We start from the raw sequence: 23,592 nt of genomic DNA on the forward strand, positions 1-23,592 counted from the left end.
TCAGCCCACAGCTGGAGACACGGTTCACAGAGGCAGACAAGAAACCTGACATTAACCTCGCCTACATTCACAATCCTTTCAAACTCACACTTTTTTTCTGCTGCACCATAAGGACTGAGAGAGAGAGAGAAAGTCAGACAGAGAGATAAAATGTGTGTGTGTGTGTGTGTGTGTTCCTAAGTATTTGTCAACGCCCATTGCCTCTTCCTTTCATAGCCAGTTTTAAAGACTGTGTGAAATGTAAACTGTGACATGTAATACACAACATGGCTCACATTTGACTTACTGTTTTACTGGCTAATCAAAGCTAGCCAAGCTCAGGGCTGATTTTAAATTAATATCTCACAGCCCTTAACTGTGTTTTTCTTCCACATGAGTTATTTGTTCATAATTAAATCATTATTGTACAATGCTACATACGATTGCAGGGCATGTGGTCCAAATCAATGCCTTAAAGAAGTAAATACGAAAACACAAGTTGTTGCCAGAGCAAGAAACAAACACAATAACCACAAAATCTATAGCTTTCACTTACTAAAATTAGAGGTAGTTAATAGAATATTGATTTGTGGAAGACCAAATTAATATTACGCAATATCAAATCCCATTTACCACATGATGGTGAACAGACTGTAGACCTGCGCGGCTGCAAACGTTAGATGTCGCTAAAATGTTGCTAAACCACCACTGACGGATCTTCCACTTCCCATGTGTTGACACCAAACCTCTAACACTAAGCGTAGATATCAAAAGAGTTCCCACTCTGGCCCAATTTTTCCGAAACCATTACTTTGAAATATGCCGTGACAGGAAGTGCGTTTTTTTTTCTAATTGGTCAATACCTAAAACGTAAAAAAAATATTATTATTATTATTATTATTATTATTATTATTATTATTATTAGTAGTAGTAGTAGTAGTAGTAGTATCACTATTATTATTGTTCTTATACAAAATAATAATAATAATAATAATAATAATAATAATAATAATAATAATAATAATAATAATAATAATATAACAATAATAAGAATAATAAAAATTCTTAGCTTGTTATGTCTACCATACCATAAGCAGGTCCCTGCAATATGGCTATCAAGTCATGCTTCTTTTTTCCCACACTCAGAAAGTTAAACTACCTATTTCATTATTGGAATATCAGTAAAAGTATCATGAGTAAACTGTAGAAGCGTGCCTGCTCTGAGCTACTGTACTGACCATTTCAACACCAAATATAATTGCTGTGGTTATTAGGTATGTATTTATAGAGATGTGGTTGTTTGGCCTAACTGCTTTACCAGATAAAACAGGGATTATTTTAACAACTTTTTTTTCATTACAGCTACAGTGGCATGGCCTTCAACGTTGAGTCTTATATTTGCTGATTCAATTTTTATTCAAATCTTTAAGTAACTACTAATTGAGGCTGTTTATTTACCAGAGGGCATAATACTTTTTTTCAGTTGATATGAAGCTGGCTCAACAAAGAGCATGGAATGTACCAGTATGAACTGCATCTAATAACTGTGAAGTTGTGACAGATGTTCATCTTATGAGCTTTGCCCTGCACTATTTTTTTGCTGGTAGTATATCACAAACTATTGAAGCAGGAAACAAAGTTACATCATATGTTTAAGCCAATTCACATCAAACACTGGGGAAATAATTTATGAGAATAAACTAAACAGAACATGTATCTACTCTGAAAAAGTCGTTTTTTCTTTCAACCACAGAGTGATCCTCTTCTTTTTGCACGAGCTATGCTCCCCTCTCACCAGCAGCAGCACTGGTGCTCCTCGATCCTGGATCAGTGGAGATGGGCTGAGGCACAGAGGAGTGACCCAACGACACCGAGCTCAACAACCGCTGTGTGCAGCAGTTTAATCAGGGAAGATACGGGTAAGCCGAGCCTGGCTGTTGCTCAAAAGTGGCTACGGATAAAAACGAACATGTGACTTTGCTCAGCCAAAGTTGGTGGTTATGTTTCAGGAGGCATGCTAAGTCGTGTAGCCGCCGTTAGCTTAGGTGAACGTTGAACGCTGAAATGTGCATGACCAAACTTTTAGACAGTAATACAGAATTCGTCATTATAAGCTCATGATAACGTAGATTCAACAGAATAAGTGTGACGGATTCATTGTGGTTTATTCATACCATGCGACATATTCTGTAAACGTGTGACCAACGCTGCGGTTTGAAGTAGCTAACAGCAGGCTGACAAGAGCAATGTCTCCCTGTTAACTTCAGGCCTCTTTCCAGGGACGTCAAAGTTGCTAACTCAACGGCTTACTTTACGTGCCTGACGATGGCAACCATTAGCTAGCTCTTTCACGTATCACATTTATGGTAATTACTTCATCGTTTATTGAGCAGGGACGTGTCCAGACATATGCGGCTGGGGTGGCCCTCCTGGGTTACTGAATATTGTCATGAAACGTGCTTTCAGTGTACAACTCACCTTTGTATATTCTCACAGAGTTAAACAGAAAATGTTATCATTTTTATTTTGTATGGTACAATATGCCATGCCTCATAGAGTAATAGAAAAAAGTAACTGTAGAAAATGCAACTGAAGTTTCAGTATATATACTTGATATTGGTGATGTTTTTTTAGAGGATGAGAAATTGACCATATCATTATGAGTGCATTTCAGCAATATGGAAGTAACAGAAGATGGCGTTAATGTCTACAAATATTGACCCTGAACTCACACTTGATTCCTTTGTTTTCCACTTCATTTGCTTGTTTTTGATAGCTGTCTAGTGCTTTGAAAGTTGGAGCCCCTTGGTTGAATTTTGCCGCCAAACTGTGCAAAACACACCACTGTTTTCTCCATTTTTATTCAAGAGATTACTCTTTCAGGAGTTTAGAGGGCACCCCTTTCTCTTTGCGTCATACACCTCCTTCACAATTTTTTTCAAGTCAGCAAGCAACTTTGAGACTACCCCCACCATGTTTCTAGTTCTAGAGCTGTGTGTTCCCTACATGTATTTCAGCAAATCATGGTTCAGGCCACCGATCACGTCGTTATGTTTCTCATAACATACATCTGAGACTCTGATGGCAGTCAAAATGAAGAAAGAAAAAGATAGACCATCATATTAACACTGGTCAGTATGCTCAACATCACCTTCAGAGTATCTTTATTGTGTCCCATTCTGGAAACACTAGCATGCAACTTTTGTAAAAAGACTCTGCCTTGCTAAAGCATTTCACAGGCCAAAGCCTGCCAAGCTGGCTGCCATGTTGTATTTGCCACTTGAAGAGCTCAAGGGACAGCAACAACTCTTTTCCAGTTGAACTGAAATGACATGAATGTTTGCTTCTTGAATTTGGACCACCGCTTACATGAAAAAATAGTTCAATAAGTTGTACTGTAAAGTGTGTACTAACCAAAACAGCAAGTTTTGTGCACCACTGTTTGTTTTCCAGGTGTTATGTGGCTTTTGATGACCGTGGTGGTCTATTGTCAGGAAAGAAAAATGTTGACCCAAATTTCTAGCTGAGCCAGTTAGCCCTTGGTCTTGTTCTATGACCTCTTGTGTGACCTGTTGGCTAACGTGTGAAGAAGACAAAACCTAGCAACAAATGAAAGAAAATGAAATGAAAGAGCATGGGAATGTATTACATCTATATGACAGCTCAAGGGCTGTATCTCTGTCTTGTGCGTCTTTTGGTGAGTCGGTTTGTGTTTGACAGGCTCATTTCTCTATTGACACACACTGTAGAGAGTTTGCTTTTTTAATAACTCATTACTGTCAAAGTTATTAAACCAAAGAGCTTTGTCTTGCCTCTTTTCCTCATCCAAACTTAAAAAAGCTAGGTTGTGTTCAGCATTGTCAATATGGCCTGTTGCTGCTAGGCTTTAAAATGCCTCTGAGAAACAAAGATGTCACAGACACATATTTTTCAGTCAATTATCTTGCTGCTGCCTTCGGTTACAACAACAATCACCCTTTGCAGTGGAATGTGGTTTGATGGAAGTTTAATGCCACTAAACCAAACTAGTTCCATAGAGAGATGACGGTCCTTTACAAATCACATAATCTAGAAAGAAACAGAGGGAAAGACTTTTTCCTGAATCAGGTTCCCACTTAAAGTAGGATTCTATGACGTGGTGAACTTTTCTGTTTAATACTTTACTTTACCCCATCCTTTCGTTTTGTTTTAGGACAAGTTCTTTCTGCACTAATCTAGATTTGTATTGAAATATTTTGAGCTTTAAATTGTTTATAAATCATTTAACCCTTGCATGGTACTCGGGTCTGTGGGACCTGTTTCATCGAAAGAAAAATGAAACAATTATTTTTGTCAACCTGAAATTCATTGGCTTTGGCTCATTTTCTGTGAAGAACATAAATCAAAACTCATTTTCTCTGACCACATACTATACACCCACCCTACGCATTTATATTACATACAGGGTGTTTGGGTCCACTGGACCCGGGCTAACGTGTAGGTCCTGTGTACCCCCACTCTGTCTTCCTCCTTTCTGGGCCTCCTGATAGTGTTTTCTGCCCCTCCTATTCCTGCACAAGGTGTGTGTGCATGCTTGAAAGTTGAAACATTGTTGAAAATTCAACAAACAACATCTACTCTTACATTCCTGTACATTTTCCCCTTTTTGTCTTGGAACCAAAACCAAACTTTTTTTTTCTCATACACTATCCCATAAATAGACCCATAACCACTGGCTAAGTAACAACAATACTAATACCACACAAGGGTTAAACCAAAGATTTAATTGAAAACAGTGCAGACACATTTCTCAAGATTAACCCAAAAAGTCTCGTTTTTAAACTTGTGTTTTTATTGCAATATTTACAGTTCTGTGATTTTTCTTTTTTGTTTACAGCTGTAATATGTTTAAACTTTTAATATATCCAGTAAAAGTAATTAAATTAAATAAAAAATGACCAAAAATGATCAAATAAGACCCTATAAGGCAAATATGAATTAACTCTGTGAAAAGTCTAATTTCTTCATACTAAAGTATTTGCTAATTTTTATAACTGATGCAAAACTTTCCAAGAAAGTTGGGGCAGGGACTAAAACAAACTAACAAAAAAACTAAAAAAGTAGTGTAATGCAAGATTTTTTTTTTTTAATGGCACACCAGAGAGGCCGACCACTTTGTAAGACACTGTGTGAGTGAATAGTTTGACAGTTTTAGAATCATATTCCTCAGGCTTAAAGTTCAAAAACTTTGGGGATTTCATTACCTATAGAGCATAATATCACCAATTGATTCATGGAATCCAGAGAAATGTCCATATTAACAGGACAAGACTGAAAACCAACACTGGATGCCCATGATCTTTGGGCCACTGGTGGGAACTGCATTATAAACAGACATGACTCTGTCCTGGAACTCACAGCATGGTCTTGAAATCACACTTTTTAATTTTCTAATTTTTACGTCATCTCAGGACTTAAATTTTGCATTACCATTTGCATCTTGTCTGCATTACTTAAATCCAAGAGCACGCATGCATGCACACTTGAGCACAGGACCTCATTTTCAGGATCACTAAACACAACAGAGACGTCTCTCACCCTCACATGACAACCATCGTTTGTGTGCAGAGGAGACAGTCATCCCTGACAGTGCTGCTCCTTTCTGGGGCCTGTGTGTCAAATGGGGTGATTCGCATAGATGCAGGCACTAACTGTGTTGCTCTCAGCACAGAATCCGTGCACAACAACCAGGCCTTTTGTCCCTGCTTTGCCCCCGTCTGCCCACACAGTCCTCATAATGTTGTGGAGAAAGAGCGTCTTGTGCTTTCCAAAGGCTCATCTCAGTCACATATTTTAGGTTCAAGCCAGAAAGACAGCCGCCACAGCAAGCTAATACGACTACAACTGTATGGCAACACCCACACAGGGTTTGATATTGACATGTGTGCATTCACACACACACAAACACACTCACACACACACACACACACACACACACACACACACACACACACACACACACACACACACACACACACACACACACACACACACACACACACACACACAGGGCTGCTCAAGCTAACAATAATTCTTTAGCATTCATGCAGCTCACCGAATGTCATATTTCAGCGAGCTACAGATCTGAATCAGGTGTCAGACTTCAGTAGGTTAAATATTGCACATACTGTCCCAGCTCCTGGGGGCGTTTGTGTTGTTTCTTTGTGTCTAACATGGCTGAGCTTGATGACGCTTTGCTTTTTTTTGTCTCTTTTTGACCTATCTCAAGTGGGTTCTCTGCTGTGTAAAGAGGGAGGAGATAGAAGGGGCTGGCCAGGGGCTTGCCAAATCGGATGAGAGAGCAGTCGGGGAGGAGATAGTACTGACAGTGTGAGAGGAGTGAAGTGCAAGCAAAGAAGAAAAGGGAGCGAAAGAGAGCCAGGGTGGGTGGAGGAAGCGGGATAGAGAGTGACAGTGTGTTACAAAAGGAAAAAAAGGGACTCTGAGGGAGAAAAAGAGGGAGAGAGAGTGGGTGAGGCTGATATAAAAGGATAAAGGCGGGGTTGTGGTTTGTGTCACATGATCTTTTGGCAGGCTGTAGTCTAGTGAGCTCCAGGTGGTAGAAAGAGCAGGGATACAGTAGATTCAGAGAGAGCAAAAAGCGCTTATGGGACGTGCTCGCCACAAAGACAACTGAAACACCTCATTTGCTACCTCCTCGCTCTTCACACATCTCCCTTTCCACCTCTTTTCTCCCTGTGCTTTAGGAATTCTCCACGGTACCGCTTGCACCCCGCTTCTCTTTGCTCCCGGCCCCAGCAGGCCAGGGAATGTCCCGGATGCAAGATGCCTTACGTGGACCGACAGAACCGCATCTGCGGCTTCCTGGACATAGAGGAGAATGAGAGCAGCGGCAAGTTCCTGCGACGGTACTTCATACTGGACACACAGCAGGGCAGCTTGGTGTGGTTCATGGACAACCCACAGGTAATTCCACAGAGAGATGCTTTAGCTTTAATTCTGGAGAAAGGAAATCCTCTTGGTTGCTGCAATGGCAAATGTGAAGCAAGTAGAAAATTGCACTATTTGCATGCAACGGCACACTAGCTAGTGGAGGAGGACCAGTCTTGTGCAAGTGCAGGCTAACTACAGGCCACTTTGAGCTGAGTTAGCTTCATTCATGTTGAACACAAAGCAAGGCCTTGGCTACGTGTTTCCACCACCAGACAGCCTAGCAAGGTATTCTGTAATTGAAGTTGACAGCATTTAGAAAAGACACGCTCCTGGAAAAAGAGAAGGTTAACGGTCCTTTTTTAGCTGTTTGTGTTAATCAGTTTAACTTAGGACAGAATGTCTGAAACTCTAAAAGAACTGGGATGATCACATATACTGGATCTGGATCACATATTTTATTCTCAATCAGTCCGTAATCTGGTTACTGATATTTCCGTGACCCCTGTGGTTGTCATTTTCTACCCTAAGACCCTTGGGTGTCACAGTTTATACAGCATGCTTCTCCTCTTGCTCTGCATATCACACCAGTTTGGAGATGCTGTATTTGTAAGTGCACTGTTACATGAAGTATTCATAGATCATGTAGTGCAGGAGAAATTCTGAATAATTTAGCGAGTCCCTTTCTTTTTATAGGTTTGGAAAGCTGAAATTTTAATGAAGTTAAATCTGGATCCTCTGGTTTCATAGGCTCAAAAAGGCTCCAAAATGAGCTACCACAGAGTACAGAATGGGCAAAAATGTACTCTGTAGAATTGACTTGCCTTGCACGCCTTGACCTCACCTGTTTGGCTTATCAAGGGGTGTTTTAGTCTCCCCCTTCTTCTCCTGTAATTATTTCACCTTTCTGCTACAGAATCTGCCTCCAGTTGCAGAATGTGTTGGCTCCCTCAAGCTCACCTACATCTCTAAGGTAAGAGGAAATATAAAAGCTGAAGCTTATTCAACACTAGCAGGATGAGATGATGTGAAAATAAGGTTTATTTACAATGTTTAGATGTAGTGTGAAGCTAATTTTTGAGTCATGTCATTTTGCAGGTCAGCGATGCCACTAAGCTGAGGCCAAAAGCTGAGTTCTGCTTTGGTAAGACAGCATGCATTTTCACAATAATGCAAAGAATTTTAAACTCACCCTCTCTACACACACTGCTCCTCTATTCATATTCACTGTAGTATGGTGCATCCAACTGTTCTTTATTGTATATAACTTAACAAAAGACGTGTATTTAATTTCAAACCTCAGGATCACCTGTTGACTGAGCTGAGTCAATGTCTCTCAGGAATCCAGCTTTTATAATTCCTTTTATAAAACACTAAAGAAGAGTCAGACTTTTGCTTATACTTGTAGTAGTCTTTCCTGTTAGTCATTCAGTTAAAGGCACTCTGTGGAGTTGAGTCACATTTGTATATCTGTCCAAAAAAGGATCAGACTTTGTGGTTAAGCCTTTGACCAAAATTCGCAAACACCAAAAAATGACTTTAATTTAGATTTAAAATCAAGTAATCCCAGATTAGCTGATTGAGTAGCTGTCACCCTCAAAACGGTCTTGTTTGGTTTGGCTTTGAAAACCTTCTTCTGGACTTAATTTGTGAAACTTACAGCCTGGTTAGGCTGTAAAAGAACTGGTTTGCTACACTTGTTTCTGAATCATTTAAGAAATCCAAGACACTTCAATTTGTTAACTAGAAAGAGAAGTAAAAAACGACAAACAACGAGTGATCACAAGATCAAGATCTCACAATTGAGATAATAAGATATTCATGATTTTCCCCATAACACTAGAGCCGTCACCATACCTGCTTTCAAAGTTCAGGTAGGATACCAGCAGAAATCAAACAATATTAATACACCGTTTAATGCCACAACAACAAGAGCAGAGACACACACGAGGGAAGAAGAAGTGTAACTTGAGTGGAAAACAACACCATGCGCCTCATGTTTGTTTGTGCAGAGGTGTTATAATGTGCACAAAATTTTTAAATCATAACCACGAAAAATAGAGGTTTAGATAAAGATTGTTCACTTCTTTCTCTTTGTATACTTTTGTCTCTATAATGATCTTCCACGGTGATTCCTCCTTACTTTTGGTTGAAAATCAGGTATTTTATAAATCAGCTTTAGTGCTTTTTGTTACAGTTTGAGGTTGTATTATACCAAAGCATGTGGTGTGTAAAGTATTAAAGTATCTCAAATTTGGAAAACCTTTGTTCATGCTGGGAAAAAAAAATCCAGAGCTCGGTGTGTTTTGAACAGTGAAAGTACAAACCGAAGCACTTTTTTATCCCTTCACAGCCCTCTTATCAAGGTAGGATGTTGATGTCAGTACTGGGTAGTGAAAAAGCAGTCATTATCAAAAACCTGTGGTGGAGTTTCTATTTTTCTTATTCCTCAACTATCTGGCCAGCAGCCCTGTTGTAAGATTGTTGCATAAATATGCACCATCATCAGGCCACTTAACAGTAAACCTCCATCCCTTGTTGTGTTTTCCAACCATTTTCCTCCTCTTCCAACCGCTCTGTAGCAGGAAACACTTCTGGGTTGACTTCAGTGTGCATGTGTGTGTGTGGCTGCATGTGCACAACATTCGCCTTGTTGAGGTTTAGACAGGATGCCGGGATCCTAATCTGAACCTGACTGAAAGATGTTAGAGGATATTTTTAAACAGCTGTGTGTGTGCCACATGTTTAACGGATATCCACAAATCCTTTTGCTGCTCTTTCCAGCAACTTCACAAGAAGCTTAAGGTTCAGTTTCAAGCATTGGCCATCACGTTTAAGACATTTTGTTGTTTGGAATTGATAGCAGTATTTTATAACAGATATAGGTTGCGCCCTGTGTGTATAGTGTAGGACAGAAAGCAGTGTATCTATGTGGACTTTGGCTCTGGGCTGCATTTCTCTGCAGCACACATTGTTTTATGATGTGTAACTATGACTCAGATCAGATACACTTCCTGTCAGACTTCTCATCGCAGCAACCAAGGAATTTTCACTTCTAGCAAAACAATTTATCTTTGTGGAACGCTCAGTGGGCACATTTAAAGGTTGATGAACTTTTGCTGGTCACAAATTAAACCAGACAGATTTATTTACTGAGAAGTGGGGAAGAATAAAGCATGTGTTAAAGCGGGACTTCACATACAAAACAGACAGAAAGATCCTCATTGTGCCATAAAGTTTGAGTACTGGGTGCAGCTCATCCCCGCCAGATTTACCAATCCATCTTTGGTTTAATTTATTCACGAGATGTCAAAAGGAAACAGATGAGACACAGGGATGGTTTCAGCTGTGAAATCAAGAGATTTATGGTTTAGAAGGAATAAGAATGAGAGTTGTCTTCTAGCTTCTAAAGCCTGATCCATAGCTAATCAGCATTGGACCCAAAACACTTCTTTGTGAAGAGAAATTGGGTTTTGATTATGTTCCGACATGCCAGGAATACTCTAGAGTTCGTGGCTGTGGGCTTTACTTTTTGTTTCTGTCATGGTTGGAAGTGGGTAGGTGGTGGCAGACAGAAGCAGCTGTATCCAGCTGGTTCATCAACATCCTCACAAAGAGAAGGGTGCTGCTGGTAGTGTGTGGGAAGAGTCTCTGTGCTCAGTTCTCCCAGAGAAGAGTGTGGCAGTGGATCTGTTCTCCTGGCACTCATCATCGTCTCTCCACAAGAAAGGGCAAATTTCAACACCCACTACACAATACATCTTTTGTACATGAGCTGCTTAATTGCCCGTGATTCATATAAACAAAAAGTGATTCAGATGATGGAGTCTGACTGTGATTGAGAAGGTCGAGGTTTACTTTCCCTTTCTAATGTTTTCCTGCTGTCCTTTTTAAATCATCTATTAGTCATCAATGCCGGGATGAGGAAGTTCTTCCTGCAGGCCAACGACCAGCAGGATCTTGTGGACTGGGTCAACGCTCTCAATAAAGCCACCAAGATCACTGTGAGACACACACACACACACACACACACACACACGAGTTTACACACAGAAGTTCACACGTAGACTCAGCATGCAGTCCATCTCTTGTTCACGTTCTCCTCTATTCTCTTTAGCTTATGCTTCAACTCTCAGGGAAACGTTATTTCCTCCTTGTATGTAGAAATGTGTGAGTGAACTGAGAAGAAAGGAGACAGGAGTGAGTCAGAGGGTGACTAACAGGATGCTGTATTGTTGCACTGAGTGCTGGGCTAAAGGACTGTTTCTGTTGTTCTCTATGCAACTATCCAGCCAGGGAATGGATGCTAAATGTGTTAAAAGCTTGTTATTGTAGACGTGCATTAAAGGGACTGGGAAGAGTTTCTAAGTGATCTTGCAAAAGTTTCCCTTCTAGATACGTGACTGATTGTAATCCACACTTTAAAAGGAGATTATCAGTGCCAATATTTAAGGTTCCAAGTTGTTTTAAAATTCTACTTCTTGGCTTCCCGATCGGGTCGAGCAGGACTGGACTGATTTGTGGCACATCTAGATCTCTGTGACAACACCATGCTGGCTGAAGAAGTTTAGTAGTGGGAAGAGAGATCTGTATGTTTCTGTGATTAAAACAATTTCTGTGATTAATACTGAAGTGATGGTGGACACTCAAGCCTAACTGTCAGACAGAAAGAGGACAAAAGAGCAGAAGAAAGCTAAACAGGAGAGTGATACAGCCCAAGCCAAAGGCTAACACAGGGGCTAAACTGTTTGTGATAGTGTTCATTCCAACCCACAGTCAGCAGTTATTCTGCAGTGGTCTGTTCAAACTTGAGAGTCTATCAATAAAATAAAGAGTGAGGTTACGTTAGCTCTGCTTGGTAGATGACTGGCAGGACATAGCTAACCAGGATTCACTAATGTTACACATTATGGACATGTCTTAGAGCACTGGGCTGCTAGCTTCGCTAAATATAAATGGCTACTAAACTACTTACAAACTGACAGTGTTAAATTGTTGTCACTTTAGCCTACAGATACGTTAGAGCATCGGGCTGCCTACATATAGCTGGCTACAACAACGCTTGCTTAATGTCATGTTCAAACAACAGCACTATGTTTTCAGTAAAAAGTTGTCTTGGACAAAGAATATTTGTTTCAATCCAATCTCTTTAATTCCAAAATAAACAAACGCCTTGCTAAGAGTAATTAACGACAGTGTGCGTGAGACTCTGGGCCACAAGGTGGCGAAGCAGTTCAATTAAAACATATCCTCCTCACAGCATCTTTAAGTAAAAAGCTCTATTGTAGTTAAATTCCTCCACTGTCCTCACACTCATCAATCCTCTTTTGTGTGTGTGTGTTCATCGTAAGGTGCCAAAGTTGTCAGATGGACAGCAGAATTCAGAGAACCTGAAGACTTTGCCAGATCTAGTCGGGCTGAAGAAACAAGTCTCCTATAGGACAGAGATCATTGGAGGAGTCCCTATTGTCACCCAAACACAGGTAAGTATGACTGTGAACTGTCTGTCATTTATAAAACAATGTATTAAATCATACCGTTGTACATAACTAAGGCTAACAGCTACCATATGAATGTTTATTACAACTCCAACAGTCATTCATTTTCATTGACTGATCAAGAATGATCAAAATGTTTAAAAAAAGTTAGTCGTATAATCACCCATTAATTATTGATTAGCCTGAGGTTCAAACTGTACAGGCTCCAGATTTCAAAATTTATGAATGTTGCAATTTTTCTCTGAAGTTGATTATTTCAGTTCAGTGTCTTTTCTTTTGATTTCATTAGATAAAGCTTCTGTGAGGACTTCTTAACTGGTGATGAAACAGACTAGAGTTAATACTGATGCCCATCTGCAGCCTATAGTTAGATTTCCCAAGCCAGAAACACACAATGAGTGATATGTGTGATTTTTACATGAATGCAGAAAGAGAGTTATCCTTAGAAAACTACTTTTGTATGTACAGGACAGGATCAGTGGGAGCCTAAGGGTCCCATTTGTCAACCAAAGAGCACCAAAATCAGTAAAAACAAAATTATATTTGAAAAATGTTTTGACAAGACATTTTATAAACCGTTGTGTCAATGGTTCAAGTTTGGTAAAAACAAAGAATAGATAAAAAAACCTACCAGTGTATTTTTGACCATTAAAGTTAGAAAATAAAATTTGTACCAACCTAAATATGCTTTTTTGTTTCATTTTTTAACGTATTTTTTCATATTTCTATGTTTTTGGAACAAACAGCTGTCATGTTTTGTTTTCTTCACCCTCCAGCAGGAAGGGGGCGATGCTGCAGACAGAGCAGAGCGAGAGGGGATGCATCGCTCCCACAGCCAGCTGCCATACTTCTTGGGCAGGCCAACTCAGGAGCACACCGTTATCAAATCAGGCTACTGTGTCAAGCAGGGAGCTGTGGTGAGTCCTTCTGCTCTCTCTTTGGTCTCTGGGATCGACTTTTTCTGGACTTGCTTCCTGAAATGGTTAAGACAGGCTCTTCTGTACAGCTGGTTTTGAAACACTAAAAGATATGCAGGGACATCTATGATAGGTGGCTTGATAGCAAAGAAGAAACCGAACAACAAAATGTTTTTGCTGAAACTGCATGACCTGTAATGTCACCTTTAGAAATTAAAAATGCAGAAGAAGCACCTAAATAAAGAACATTGGAGAAAAAGAGTTGATTAGAAAAGATGAGTGAAACAAGATCCGTCCTGTGTCTGAAGCAGAGCATAAACTATGTGTGTTTTTGCACTCTGGGCTCAATATTAGCACAAAATGTATACAATAGAAAGTGAATATGAGCATTTAAGTACTCAAAACAATCAGGGTTATTGAAAAACCCAAGTTAGGATTAGAGGCCTTTAAAAAGAGTTGGCTAGACTTCATTTTAAAAATTTGCCTGCAAAAATACAACCACCATGTATAAGTGAAATTAAAAGGGCTTTCCACCTTTTCTTTTTGTTCCTTAGATGAGAAACTGGAAACGGCGGTATTTCCTCCTGGAAGAAAACTCCATGAGTTACTTCAAGTCAGATCTGGTAATCAGCTTTGATGAAGTTTTTGCGAATTAAGTTATGTGAAACTTTTGAGGAATGTTTTTATTGATGATACTTGTGGCTTAGATCCACAGTGACGCACAGACACAGCAAACACAAGCCTCCAGTTCCAGCATGTTTATCTACAGGCTGTGGAATTTAGTGCCTTCGCTCTACATGTGCTATCATGCCTTATTCCCCCTTGTCTGTCTTACACACACACACACACGCACACACACACGGTCCTCTGTATAATACTCCACGTCTCGTACCCTGTCCTTGTCCACTTCTGCCCTTATTTGACCGCTTTATCTGCCTATTTGACTATCAACAGGCCCCAAGGACACAGACTCTGTGTCTCCTGTATCAAATGGCCATGTCAAGAAAGTTACAACCATCAGGGGTTTAGTTTGCAGTCTGTTACTTTTAGTAGATCCATTGTCTTATGCAACAAAATTACTATGGCAGTCCTGTTTGAGCCGACATACTTGATAAGGCTAAATTCTCAGATATGGTTTTATTCACTCTTGCTGTTTCCGTGATCTAGTTATAATAATTTTTTCTTGCCCATAGGAGAAAGAGCCTCTGAGAATGATCCCACTGAAAGAAGTTCACAAAGTCCAGGAGTGCAAACAGAGGTATTCAGCATGTAGCAGCAAAAACTTGTCTTTTGTTCAGGAAGATGGTGTTTATCTCATCTGACCGATGTAAAGGTCCAGATGAGATGCATATAACCTCTTTCCACTTTGGTTGTAGTGACATTATGATGAGGGACAATCTGTTTGAAGTCGTCACCACATCCAGGACATTTTACATACAGGTAGGACATGAAAGAGCTTCTCATTCCAATACATAAAAGTCGGTTTATAACATCACTCAGCAGATTTAGTTCATTTTGTCTCTACTTTATCCTTCTTTGTTATGCCTCCCCAAGGCCGACAGCCCAGAGGAGATGCACAGCTGGATCAAGGCTGTCTCAGGAGCCATTGTGGCCCAGCGCGGTCCAGGAAGGTCTGCAGCCACAGTATGTATCTCACACTGCATTACAGCACAGTGTCACCATGATGTGATTTCAGGTCAAATTACTTCTTCAAACACAGTGAACACCTGCATGTGCAGAACTTGATTCTTACTGACCAACAGACCTCAAGTGGTGTAGGGGATGAACTCTAAGTCTACTCACAAGATTGATTAGTATCATTCACACGTTCTTGTTTAGATTACTCAGGGTATCTCTTGTACTGTAAACTCACAGGGATACCTTCATAAACACTTAGGCCCAAATGCTCTTAATGTAGTTTTACAGTCAAACAAAACGACTTGATTTTTAGCTCAATTCTGCACCTTTTAGTCCCAATGACAAGTCCCATTTTCCAGTGTTTGCAATGTTTGCTGTTGTGCATTTTTTGTCACAGCCAATGGCAACTTTTCAAGTTATTCTGGCAAAATGTTGGGAAGCGTTTTGCCATATTTAGCAGAGGGTAAGAGAAGTTGTGCAAGAAAGAGTCGTGGCTAGGACTTTACTCAGCAATTGCAGTGACCAGAGCTGTTGCCCCAGTTGTGGGGTTCAGGCCTCAATGACTGGGCGAAACCAGCAACCCTCTCAGCAATAGTTTTCAAAGATTTTTTATTTCTAGCTGGTACTCCTTGTCTAGTGACATAAAATCCAGGAAGACAGGGTGGAAAGGCACTAAAAATTGAGCTGGATGAATCAAAAGCAACTTTCAAAACTTTGATCGCAACCATTGTTTTATTATTCTTTTTTATTTCATCAAAATTTGAAGGAGCGTGTCCTGCATCACTGATGCATTGAGAAGGGAAAAACCCATTACACTCATTCACTGCCCATGCGTCTTGGGTAGGGCTGCACGATTATCGCAATCGCAATCGCAATCGCAATGTCAGCACATGCAATTACGTAATCGCAAAAGAGGTTATCGCAATCGCAATCGCAATGTCAGCCCATGCAATTCAGATTTTTCTCCATGATAACCAAGCAAGTCTGTAGACTCATCATGACACAACTTTTTTTATTAAATCGCAAGCACAATCTCAATCGCAATATTGTCCACCTAATAGCAAATCGCACCTTTTCCCCAAATCGTGCAGCAGTAGTCTTGGGACACACCTCATCTTTCCCATGCAGAAAGATAACCTCACTTTGTAATCTATTGGAGCAGGGGTGTGGCTACTTGGGCTCAAGCAAGTCCTGAAAACTTTCTCTAAAGTTCCTAAATTTTCAGGTTATAAATGAATTAACTGACCCCATCTCCTGTCATCTTGTCCTGTTCAGGTGCTGACCTTTTTGTTCACAACTGGGAGTTGGCATTTTCCTGAATTGAAACATATTTATGTGATTTTGTGTCCAGAGCACAGGTCAACTTTCCTTTTTAAAGAAAGAGACTGAAGCTCTGCTGCACTAATTAAAAAAATACATTATTTTTCCCACAAAGAAACAAGACCCAAAAAGTGTTATGGAGAAACAAAAAACATGTACAAAGCTTTTGTTGTGGTTCCTTTGAGAAAGAGCAAGATTTCAGTTCATGTGCAACATCCACACTAATTTTTAACAAGTCTGTCATCACCCACTGCACGGTGATGGGCTGAGTTCCCTCAAAGACCACCAGATATGTGAGTGCACCACCTGAATTGAAAACTGGTAAGACTGGAGAACCAAACTAGCTGCATAGCCTTGACACAGCGTTGGCCCCTCTCGTTACACTGGAGTCATCCTCAGCTCTTCTTCACTGTCTGTTTCTCTACAGTGTGTATTTCTTTCTCTCCTGCTTGTTTTTCTCTCAACTCTTTTCCCTCTCCACTCTCTCTACTCTCCCCCATCCTTTGTCACTTTCTCTCCACGTCCTCCTCTCCCTCTGGGCTGACGGCCCATCTGCTCTAATACTGCTGTGCACTGTGTTGTTGCAGATGCGGCAGGCCAGACGGCTGTCGAACCCCTGTATACAGAGGTATACATCCCGAATCGGGGAGTGCAGCAGCACGTATGTCAGCTCGTCTAAAATCCCCCCTTTAAACTATAAGTTCACCTTTTTTAATACTTTCCCTTTCACTGGCTGACCCTTTGTCGTTGTCGACATTACGAGAGGGGAACAGATCTGAAAGCACATCTGATGCTCCTCTTTGTATTTTCTAAGAACCAACCACATCCTGGATATGGCTGTGATAACCCAAAAAATGCTCCTCTCTTCACGCCCTTGTCCTCGCTGCTTTTTTTCATCCACTTCTCCTCTTCCTTTGCTTTTTTTTTTCTTTTGTAAATAAAACCTCACCTCTAAAGTTTAAACTGATTTAATTCTGTGGAAAGCGATCCCAGTTAGTTTTGTATGACAAACTTGTTTCTGAAAGTTTTTCGAATAATGGTGTGCTTGATTTAGCTCCTCTAGCATGTGATGACTATCGCCACAGGCATGGCAACTAAAATCAAGCACATCTACAGTCATGAAACTGCTTAAAGTTCCATTTTTAGGTAGAGTGATTCTAAACTGATGGAAATGTTAGACACACCTGCAGTCAGTGCCCCTTCCTCTCCCTTTTAACTTCACCTGCAGAGTTTTCACCTGTCCTCACACTTATTGACATCACATAAGCTGAAAAAATAGAAACTATTCATGCACAATCACACAGATGCACTATGCTTACTGCATGACCATCCTGACCAGTGTAGCTCTGCATACCTTTAGCTTGTTTCTATCTCTGTCTGTATTACTGGGTACATGTGTCCTTCACACCTTGTGTTTCTCTTCCCTTCATGCTCTGTTATCTCTGCAGTCTGCTGCAGCTGTGTACCTGTCTTAGATGTGTGACATCCTGCTTGTCTCTCCTCCTCCCTCCTGTTCGCTGCCTGTATGTTTTTTTTCTCTCTTCTTTATACACAAAATATTTAAAGATACTTTTTCATTCAAGCCTTCTTTACCTTTGTGTGATTAACTTAGGAATCATTACAGCTGAATCCAAAGTCCAGAGTCACAAACTTTTGGTTTTACCAATTCAGCATTGATTTGCGTTTTGCTAATTATGTTTAGTAGAAAACAATCTAGTAAAATGTACAAATAGCAAATATTAGAAGTGCTCTGATCTGCATGTACGTTTCAGGCCTTTTGTGTTGAACATAAACTGAAGATGTATCTTAAAACTGAAGTTTGGACATTTGGATTCTACAAGAAGCGCATTGTGATACAACCCAATAATAAACAGTTTGAACATTGTGCAAAATGTTGAAAGGAAAACTAAATTGATGGTTTGCAAATCACTTAAATTGTGTCTTTGATTAAAATGATGCAAAGACAACAAAAGCTTTTTTTCATCAAGTTAATTTCAAATTTGTTGTGTATTGTCTCATTTCTCTGATATGATGTATTGTCTCTGTCTGTCTTTATTTGATCTCCTTGTGTTGTTGTGAACTCTGTTCTGACCTAAACATTAGCCGCATAGTTAACTGTGGCATATTTACATGAATGTTGCCCTGAAATATAAATCGGTATACACTGTGTCCTAAAATGAATATAAAAAATCTGAAATAGGGCATTTGTGACCATTGTGTTGCACAAGTTCTTTTAACAACAGACTTAATGTTTGGGAACCAAAAAGAACTGTTTCTTGAGTTCTGAAGGTGAAATGTAGCTCAACAGTTCTGGTTCCTCTTTTTCTGTTCATGCTGAGCTATATGTTCCCAGTGGGTGACCGAAAACATATGGCAGCCAAGACTGCAGGCCAGTTCAGTACTCTGTCTCTGCAGAGCCATGCTGCATGCAGAGAGTAGTTTTAAGTTCTCTTTCTGCAATATGTGAAGTCTGCCTTGACAAAAAAAAATCATCATCTGGATGGAAGCATGAGCTGCTCCAAAAATTGCACATATGTTTCAGCCTTCATACTGCCTTTCCAGATGTGTAAGGCACTTATGCATTGGGCGAGTATGCATCCCCATAACATCATGCATGCTGGCTTTTGGATCACTGAAATCAACATAGTCAAAGACCGGACTCTAAACAATAATGAAAATTTCAGATTTTTTAGATGACAGGACAGTTTTGCATCTCTTCAGTCTATCTGTGTCAAGAGTGGTCACTGGCACTCATAAATGATGCGTGGGCTTTGTTCTTTTAGTTCAGATGTTTTTCCAAAATTAAAATGCCCTTTGATTGACTGGCGACCAGTCCAGGGTTTACCCCTCCTTTGCCCAATAACAGCTGGGATAGGCTCCAGCCACCCGCAACCCTGAACAGGATAAGCGGTTCAGAAAATGAATACATATTTTTCTGAATTATATGAATCTTTAATGATCAGTTCCATGAGATGACAAAGTTCTCAAATTCTCTGAAACTTTACAGGTACATAATTATTATGTTTCAAAAAGTATATATATATATATATATATATATATATATATATATATGTATATATATATATATATATATATATATATATATATATATATATATATATATATATATATATATATATATATATATATATATATATATATATATATATATATATACACACATACCAGGACTGTTTTCTTTTTAAAGGGTTTCAGTGGTTTGCAAACCATCAAAATCTGTTCATCAACATTTTACACAGCATCCCAACTTTTTCAGTGTTGGGGTTGTGCATGTATAGTTCCCTCTTGGATTTATAAACATGTTCATATAAAAGTCATTGTTGAATCTTTTAATTCTTAAGGCAAACTTTGTACATTACCTGATGGGATATTGCTCCTGTTTGAAAAGTGCTGCTGTAGTGTCTTGAGGACAGTTTAATTGATGCACTTATGTGTCTTTGAAGTTTTTCTAACCAAAACTCTGAACAGCTCATTGGCTGACTCTCATGGCGTCATTTTTATTCTTTTATAATTTTAATTTCTTTTTTCCTCAGAGATTGAAATCAGACAATGACAAGAAGTGAAATAACCAATCACAACCAGCCATTGCTTCCTAAACAACTCTGCTCCTCCACTGCAACCTGTCAAGACTATCGAAACTAAAACCTGCTGACACCACTACCACTCCTCCTGTTACCTCCTCTACTACTTCTACTACCACTACTGCTTCTACTGCTACTACCACAACCATCTCCACTCTCTTTCAATGCTTCAGCACCTTCAGCACCAACTCTGCTAAAGCTTCATCAGGCCCCACATGCTGGTGCTAAATTCAAGTCTGTAACTCACTTTTTGCTTGCTTCTCAAATTACAGATACTGAGGTTTCAATTTTCATGCTAACATTTACTGGTCTTGTCTTCCTCCTTCTTTTTTCTGTCCATCTCCTTTCTCTTCTGCAGGAGCACGGCAGCCGTCCCACTTTCTACCGCAGCCCCTCGGGTCCCCCCATCCCTCGCTCGCCCATATCTGCCATGCCACCATGCTACCCAGAGTGGGGCGCTGCTGTCACGTGCGGCACACGCCCGCAGCCTGGCGTGGGACAGCGAGCACTTCATGAGCCTGCTGCCGCGGCCCAGTCACAACCACACGCCAGCTCGCCTGTCCCTGCAGGAGACGCGCCTGGCAAAGTGAGCCACGATTCACCTGCAGCCATCATCAGTATCTCTGAGGAGGGGTCACCGTGGCGTCGGCGGAGCAGCTTTGAGCCCCACATGCCTGAACCTCCTCTAAACCTGGACGACGCTGACTTGCCTGTGAGTGAGGTCTGAACTGGGTGTTAGGACTTGCACATCTGGATGATGCTTGACAGGTGTGTTTGAAACCAAAGCTGTTGGCAGAATATTGTGTAAAATGCCACAAACTGGTGTGGAGCTCTTTCGTCAGTGTGTCAGAGAAACCACGGTTCTGCACTTGTGTGCCAAAGACGACTGTCTTCACCCACACTGGTACACCTGCCGCCACGTGTACATTTGTGTATTTATTTCCCAACAGAACTACAAACTTTCCTTTACTTGTCCCTAACTAATGGCAGAGCTTTATTTTAACCTTAAACAGTATCTTTAATGGTGTTTGTGGGAAAGTAAATGACTGTGTGCCAAGAAAATAAGGGAGCCCTAGCAGGAGTTATTCCTCTATGACTGGAAATAGTGTTTGGAACGAGGGCTGTATTTATGTCACTACTCTAACCTACTAATTTAAACTGTGTGATCCATTCACACACGTGCTAACCCTGCAGTAGTTAGGCAGTGCAACGTATTCTGGTCAAGCTTACCCTGGGATGAAATCACCCCATTAATTTAAATGAGAATTCAAAACAGTGATCAAGGATTAGTTGTACAACATAAAAATATTTTTGTATGACCTTATCTGCAGAACCAGTTTCACTTGGCCAGTTACCCTAAAATATGGTGTTTAAATCACAAAGGTTTAAACCCCCCAAAAAACCTTTATGTTCAGCAATATGCAGTTTCTATGCAGCTGTGTAGCTCTCCCTGAAACGATCCGTTTTCACCATTACTGATCCACCACCCACAACCAATTTGTGGAGACTTGCACAATCCATCTGCCTGTCATGTGTTAAACAAATTCAAGGAGTATTTTAAATAATATCATAACTTCACAGTGTTTATTTACTTATAGTTTACCATAATTTTCTTTAGATGTATGATTATGGCCAAATAAGGGAGAAAAGCTGTTGAAAGTGGCACTCTTAGCGTGGTCTGCCTTGCTGTGTGTCCAGCATGCTTTGCACTACAAAGCGACTGCTTTCTCTTTTGTAAGCCATCCTTAGGATAAAACACAGTGATGAAAAACCTCTCAGCATTTTTTGCTGGCATATCGGTCACACTGGAGTTTCAGGCACAGCTCACATTTTAGATTAAAAAATGTATTGAAAGTATGCCCTATAATCCAATTTTACGTTAATGGCTGTTTTAACCATTTATGACCACAAGCTAAAGTAATGTAGCTTTAAAGAAATAAAGATTTTAATCATATCTTGCTCCTTTAGTGGTAAAGTAAGGGTACTTTAAAGAAGTTTCAAACTGTTTTAAGAGCTATCACAGAACATGCATCACTTCACAACCTGGATCAGACGCTCTACCTGCCACATTTCTACACACCAGACCACATGGACTCAGTGATCGGGAACAGTTCACTTGTGTACATTTTGATATTCATGGTAATAACAACTTCAGTAACAGGGCTGGGTCAGTTCCAGATAAGCTCAACAGACTGATAGAACTAAACCTGCAGCTCTCAATGAAAAGGTGGTTGGTGCTGCTAACACTGTGCAGATGTTTTGGTCTGTGGTTTAAAAATATCAGTTCAAGTTCAGACTTTACTGTAGCATGGTGACATTTGAGTGGTTCCTCAGATCATCCTTCTGTTTTGTTTTGTTTTTTATCTGCAGTCGCTCTGTGTGTTCAGAATAGAGCTGATTTATTTTTTATATGCTTTCAGATGTCTCCTGTTCATACTTCCTCTACCTGTGCTACCCAGCCTCATAGTTTTATTTCAAGCTTTCTCTGCTTAATAATACACACTAATCCTTTTTAAGTGTATGTTTTATTATTTTATTTCAGTCCAACAACTTCTCGCTGTCCCTTCTAATGTTTTTTTTGTTGTTGTTGTTGTTGTTGGGTGTAATCGGTTTGAAATGTTGTTATTTATTATGTGGTTGAACTTGAAAGAATTAAACACTGAAAATTTGCTCAGGCTCTTTAAGTGACTTCAAAGAACGTCTCTTCTGAAGAGCCAGTGCTGACCTTTAAATGCTGACATTGGTAGTGTCCTCAAGCTACTCATTAAGTCTCCTAGTGCCCTCTTGTGGTGAAGGAAGAAACTTCACTGTGGTTTTGTTCCATTGATATACTGAGGACTAGAAGGTATGGATAGGCAAAATTTGTCCAAGTTTAAGTATCAATAGTAAAACTATTGAATGAGTTAACAACAAAATTAAATACTGATAAAGTTTTGGATCATTTCAAAAAGTATGTTGAATTTAATTCTTAGTTTTTTGTTTGTTTTTAACTTTTAATTAAAAAAAAATACTTAAGTTTAAAAAAATGCTCTATATTTCTTGTTAATTACAGTAGGGCTCTGGTACCCTAAAACGGTTATACGTTTAAGTAACTTTCCCCTTTTAACACTGGTGACTTCTTACAGGTTATTTTCTGAACACTAAGTGTGTGAATCGGAAGTGGGTGTCACGTTTTGCTCCATCTTCCCTCTTCGCATACTCCATCTCAGCTCCTCATTGGACGATACAAAGCTTTGCTGTGGCTTCATGTGATCTGTATTTGGACTGTGGAGGGCCTCGGTCACAGCCAAGACTTCACTCCAGACTGGAGCAAACCAGAGATCACACAGACCTCAACGGCCGTCCATCTTTGGTTCCTCATGGATGAGGTTGTTTTCATCTGCACATTTTCCCACTCATTCCCGTCCAAGTCCTTGTGATCCCAGAGTGTTTCCATGTAATGTGTCTGAGAGAGCTGTACTGTCTCACCGGAAAATGATATGGTGCTCACATTTCTTGGTTCAGAAATGAGTCCACCCTCTCATTTCACCAAAGACAAATAGCCTACCTTGAATTCCAGGGCTACAAGTCTACGTCTCACTGATTCCTGTGCAGTGTGGTCCTATAACTTGCTAGCCTCTATTTCCAGTTGCCTTTTTGGAAATAGAAGCTGTGTTACCCAGATCTCAGGCTCACCACAGAAGGCCACATCCCTTTATGCCCAAACAT

General features: G+C 40.1%; 1 protein-coding gene across 8 annotated transcripts; it reads left to right on the forward strand.

Moving 5' to 3' along the window:
* Positions 1 to 1,773: 1,773 nt before the first annotated feature.
* On the forward strand, positions 1,774 to 22,554 carry LOC141794991 (pleckstrin homology domain-containing family A member 1-like). 8 transcript variants are annotated; one of them, XM_074675690.1, is made up of 14 exons: positions 1,774 to 1,898; positions 6,726 to 6,945; positions 7,826 to 7,882; positions 8,008 to 8,053; positions 10,816 to 10,913; positions 12,261 to 12,392; positions 13,184 to 13,324; positions 13,879 to 13,947; positions 14,518 to 14,582; positions 14,701 to 14,764; positions 14,879 to 14,968; positions 16,870 to 16,943; positions 17,731 to 17,805; positions 20,243 to 20,608. In XM_074675690.1, the coding sequence occupies exons 2-14, from the start codon at positions 6,805 to 6,807 to the stop codon at positions 20,472 to 20,474; spliced, it is 1,284 nt and encodes a 427-aa protein (XP_074531791.1). In that variant the 5' UTR covers positions 1,774 to 1,898; positions 6,726 to 6,804; the 3' UTR covers positions 20,475 to 20,608. The 8 variants fall into 8 exon arrangements, with proteins under 8 accessions (XP_074531791.1, XP_074531796.1, XP_074531795.1 ...); XM_074675695.1 differs by lacking the exon at positions 20,243 to 20,608 and adding an exon at positions 19,837 to 20,118; XM_074675691.1 differs by lacking the exon at positions 1,774 to 1,898 and adding an exon at positions 6,337 to 6,401.
* The last annotated feature ends 1,038 nt before the right edge of the window (positions 22,555 to 23,592 follow it).

This window comes from Halichoeres trimaculatus, unplaced genomic scaffold, assembly GCF_033239565.1.
Source record: "Halichoeres trimaculatus isolate MK-OKI-2021-1 unplaced genomic scaffold, fHalTri1.1 fHalTri1_scaffold_8, whole genome shotgun sequence".
NCBI classification, from domain to species: Eukaryota; Metazoa; Chordata; class Actinopteri; order Labriformes; family Labridae; genus Halichoeres; species Halichoeres trimaculatus.

Excerpts from the sequence above, each read along its gene's own strand:
- LOC141794991 (XM_074675690.1), top strand. The coding sequence starts at position 6,805 with ATGCCTTACGTGGACCGACAGAACCGCATCTGCGGCTTCCTGGACATA. Across the intron at positions 6,946-7,825 it reads GGTTCATGGACAACCCACAG|AATCTGCCTCCAGTTGCAGA; the intron begins GTAATTCCACAG and ends TTTCTGCTACAG. Across the intron at positions 13,948-14,517 it reads GTTACTTCAAGTCAGATCTG|GAGAAAGAGCCTCTGAGAAT; the intron begins GTAATCAGCTTT and ends TCTTGCCCATAG.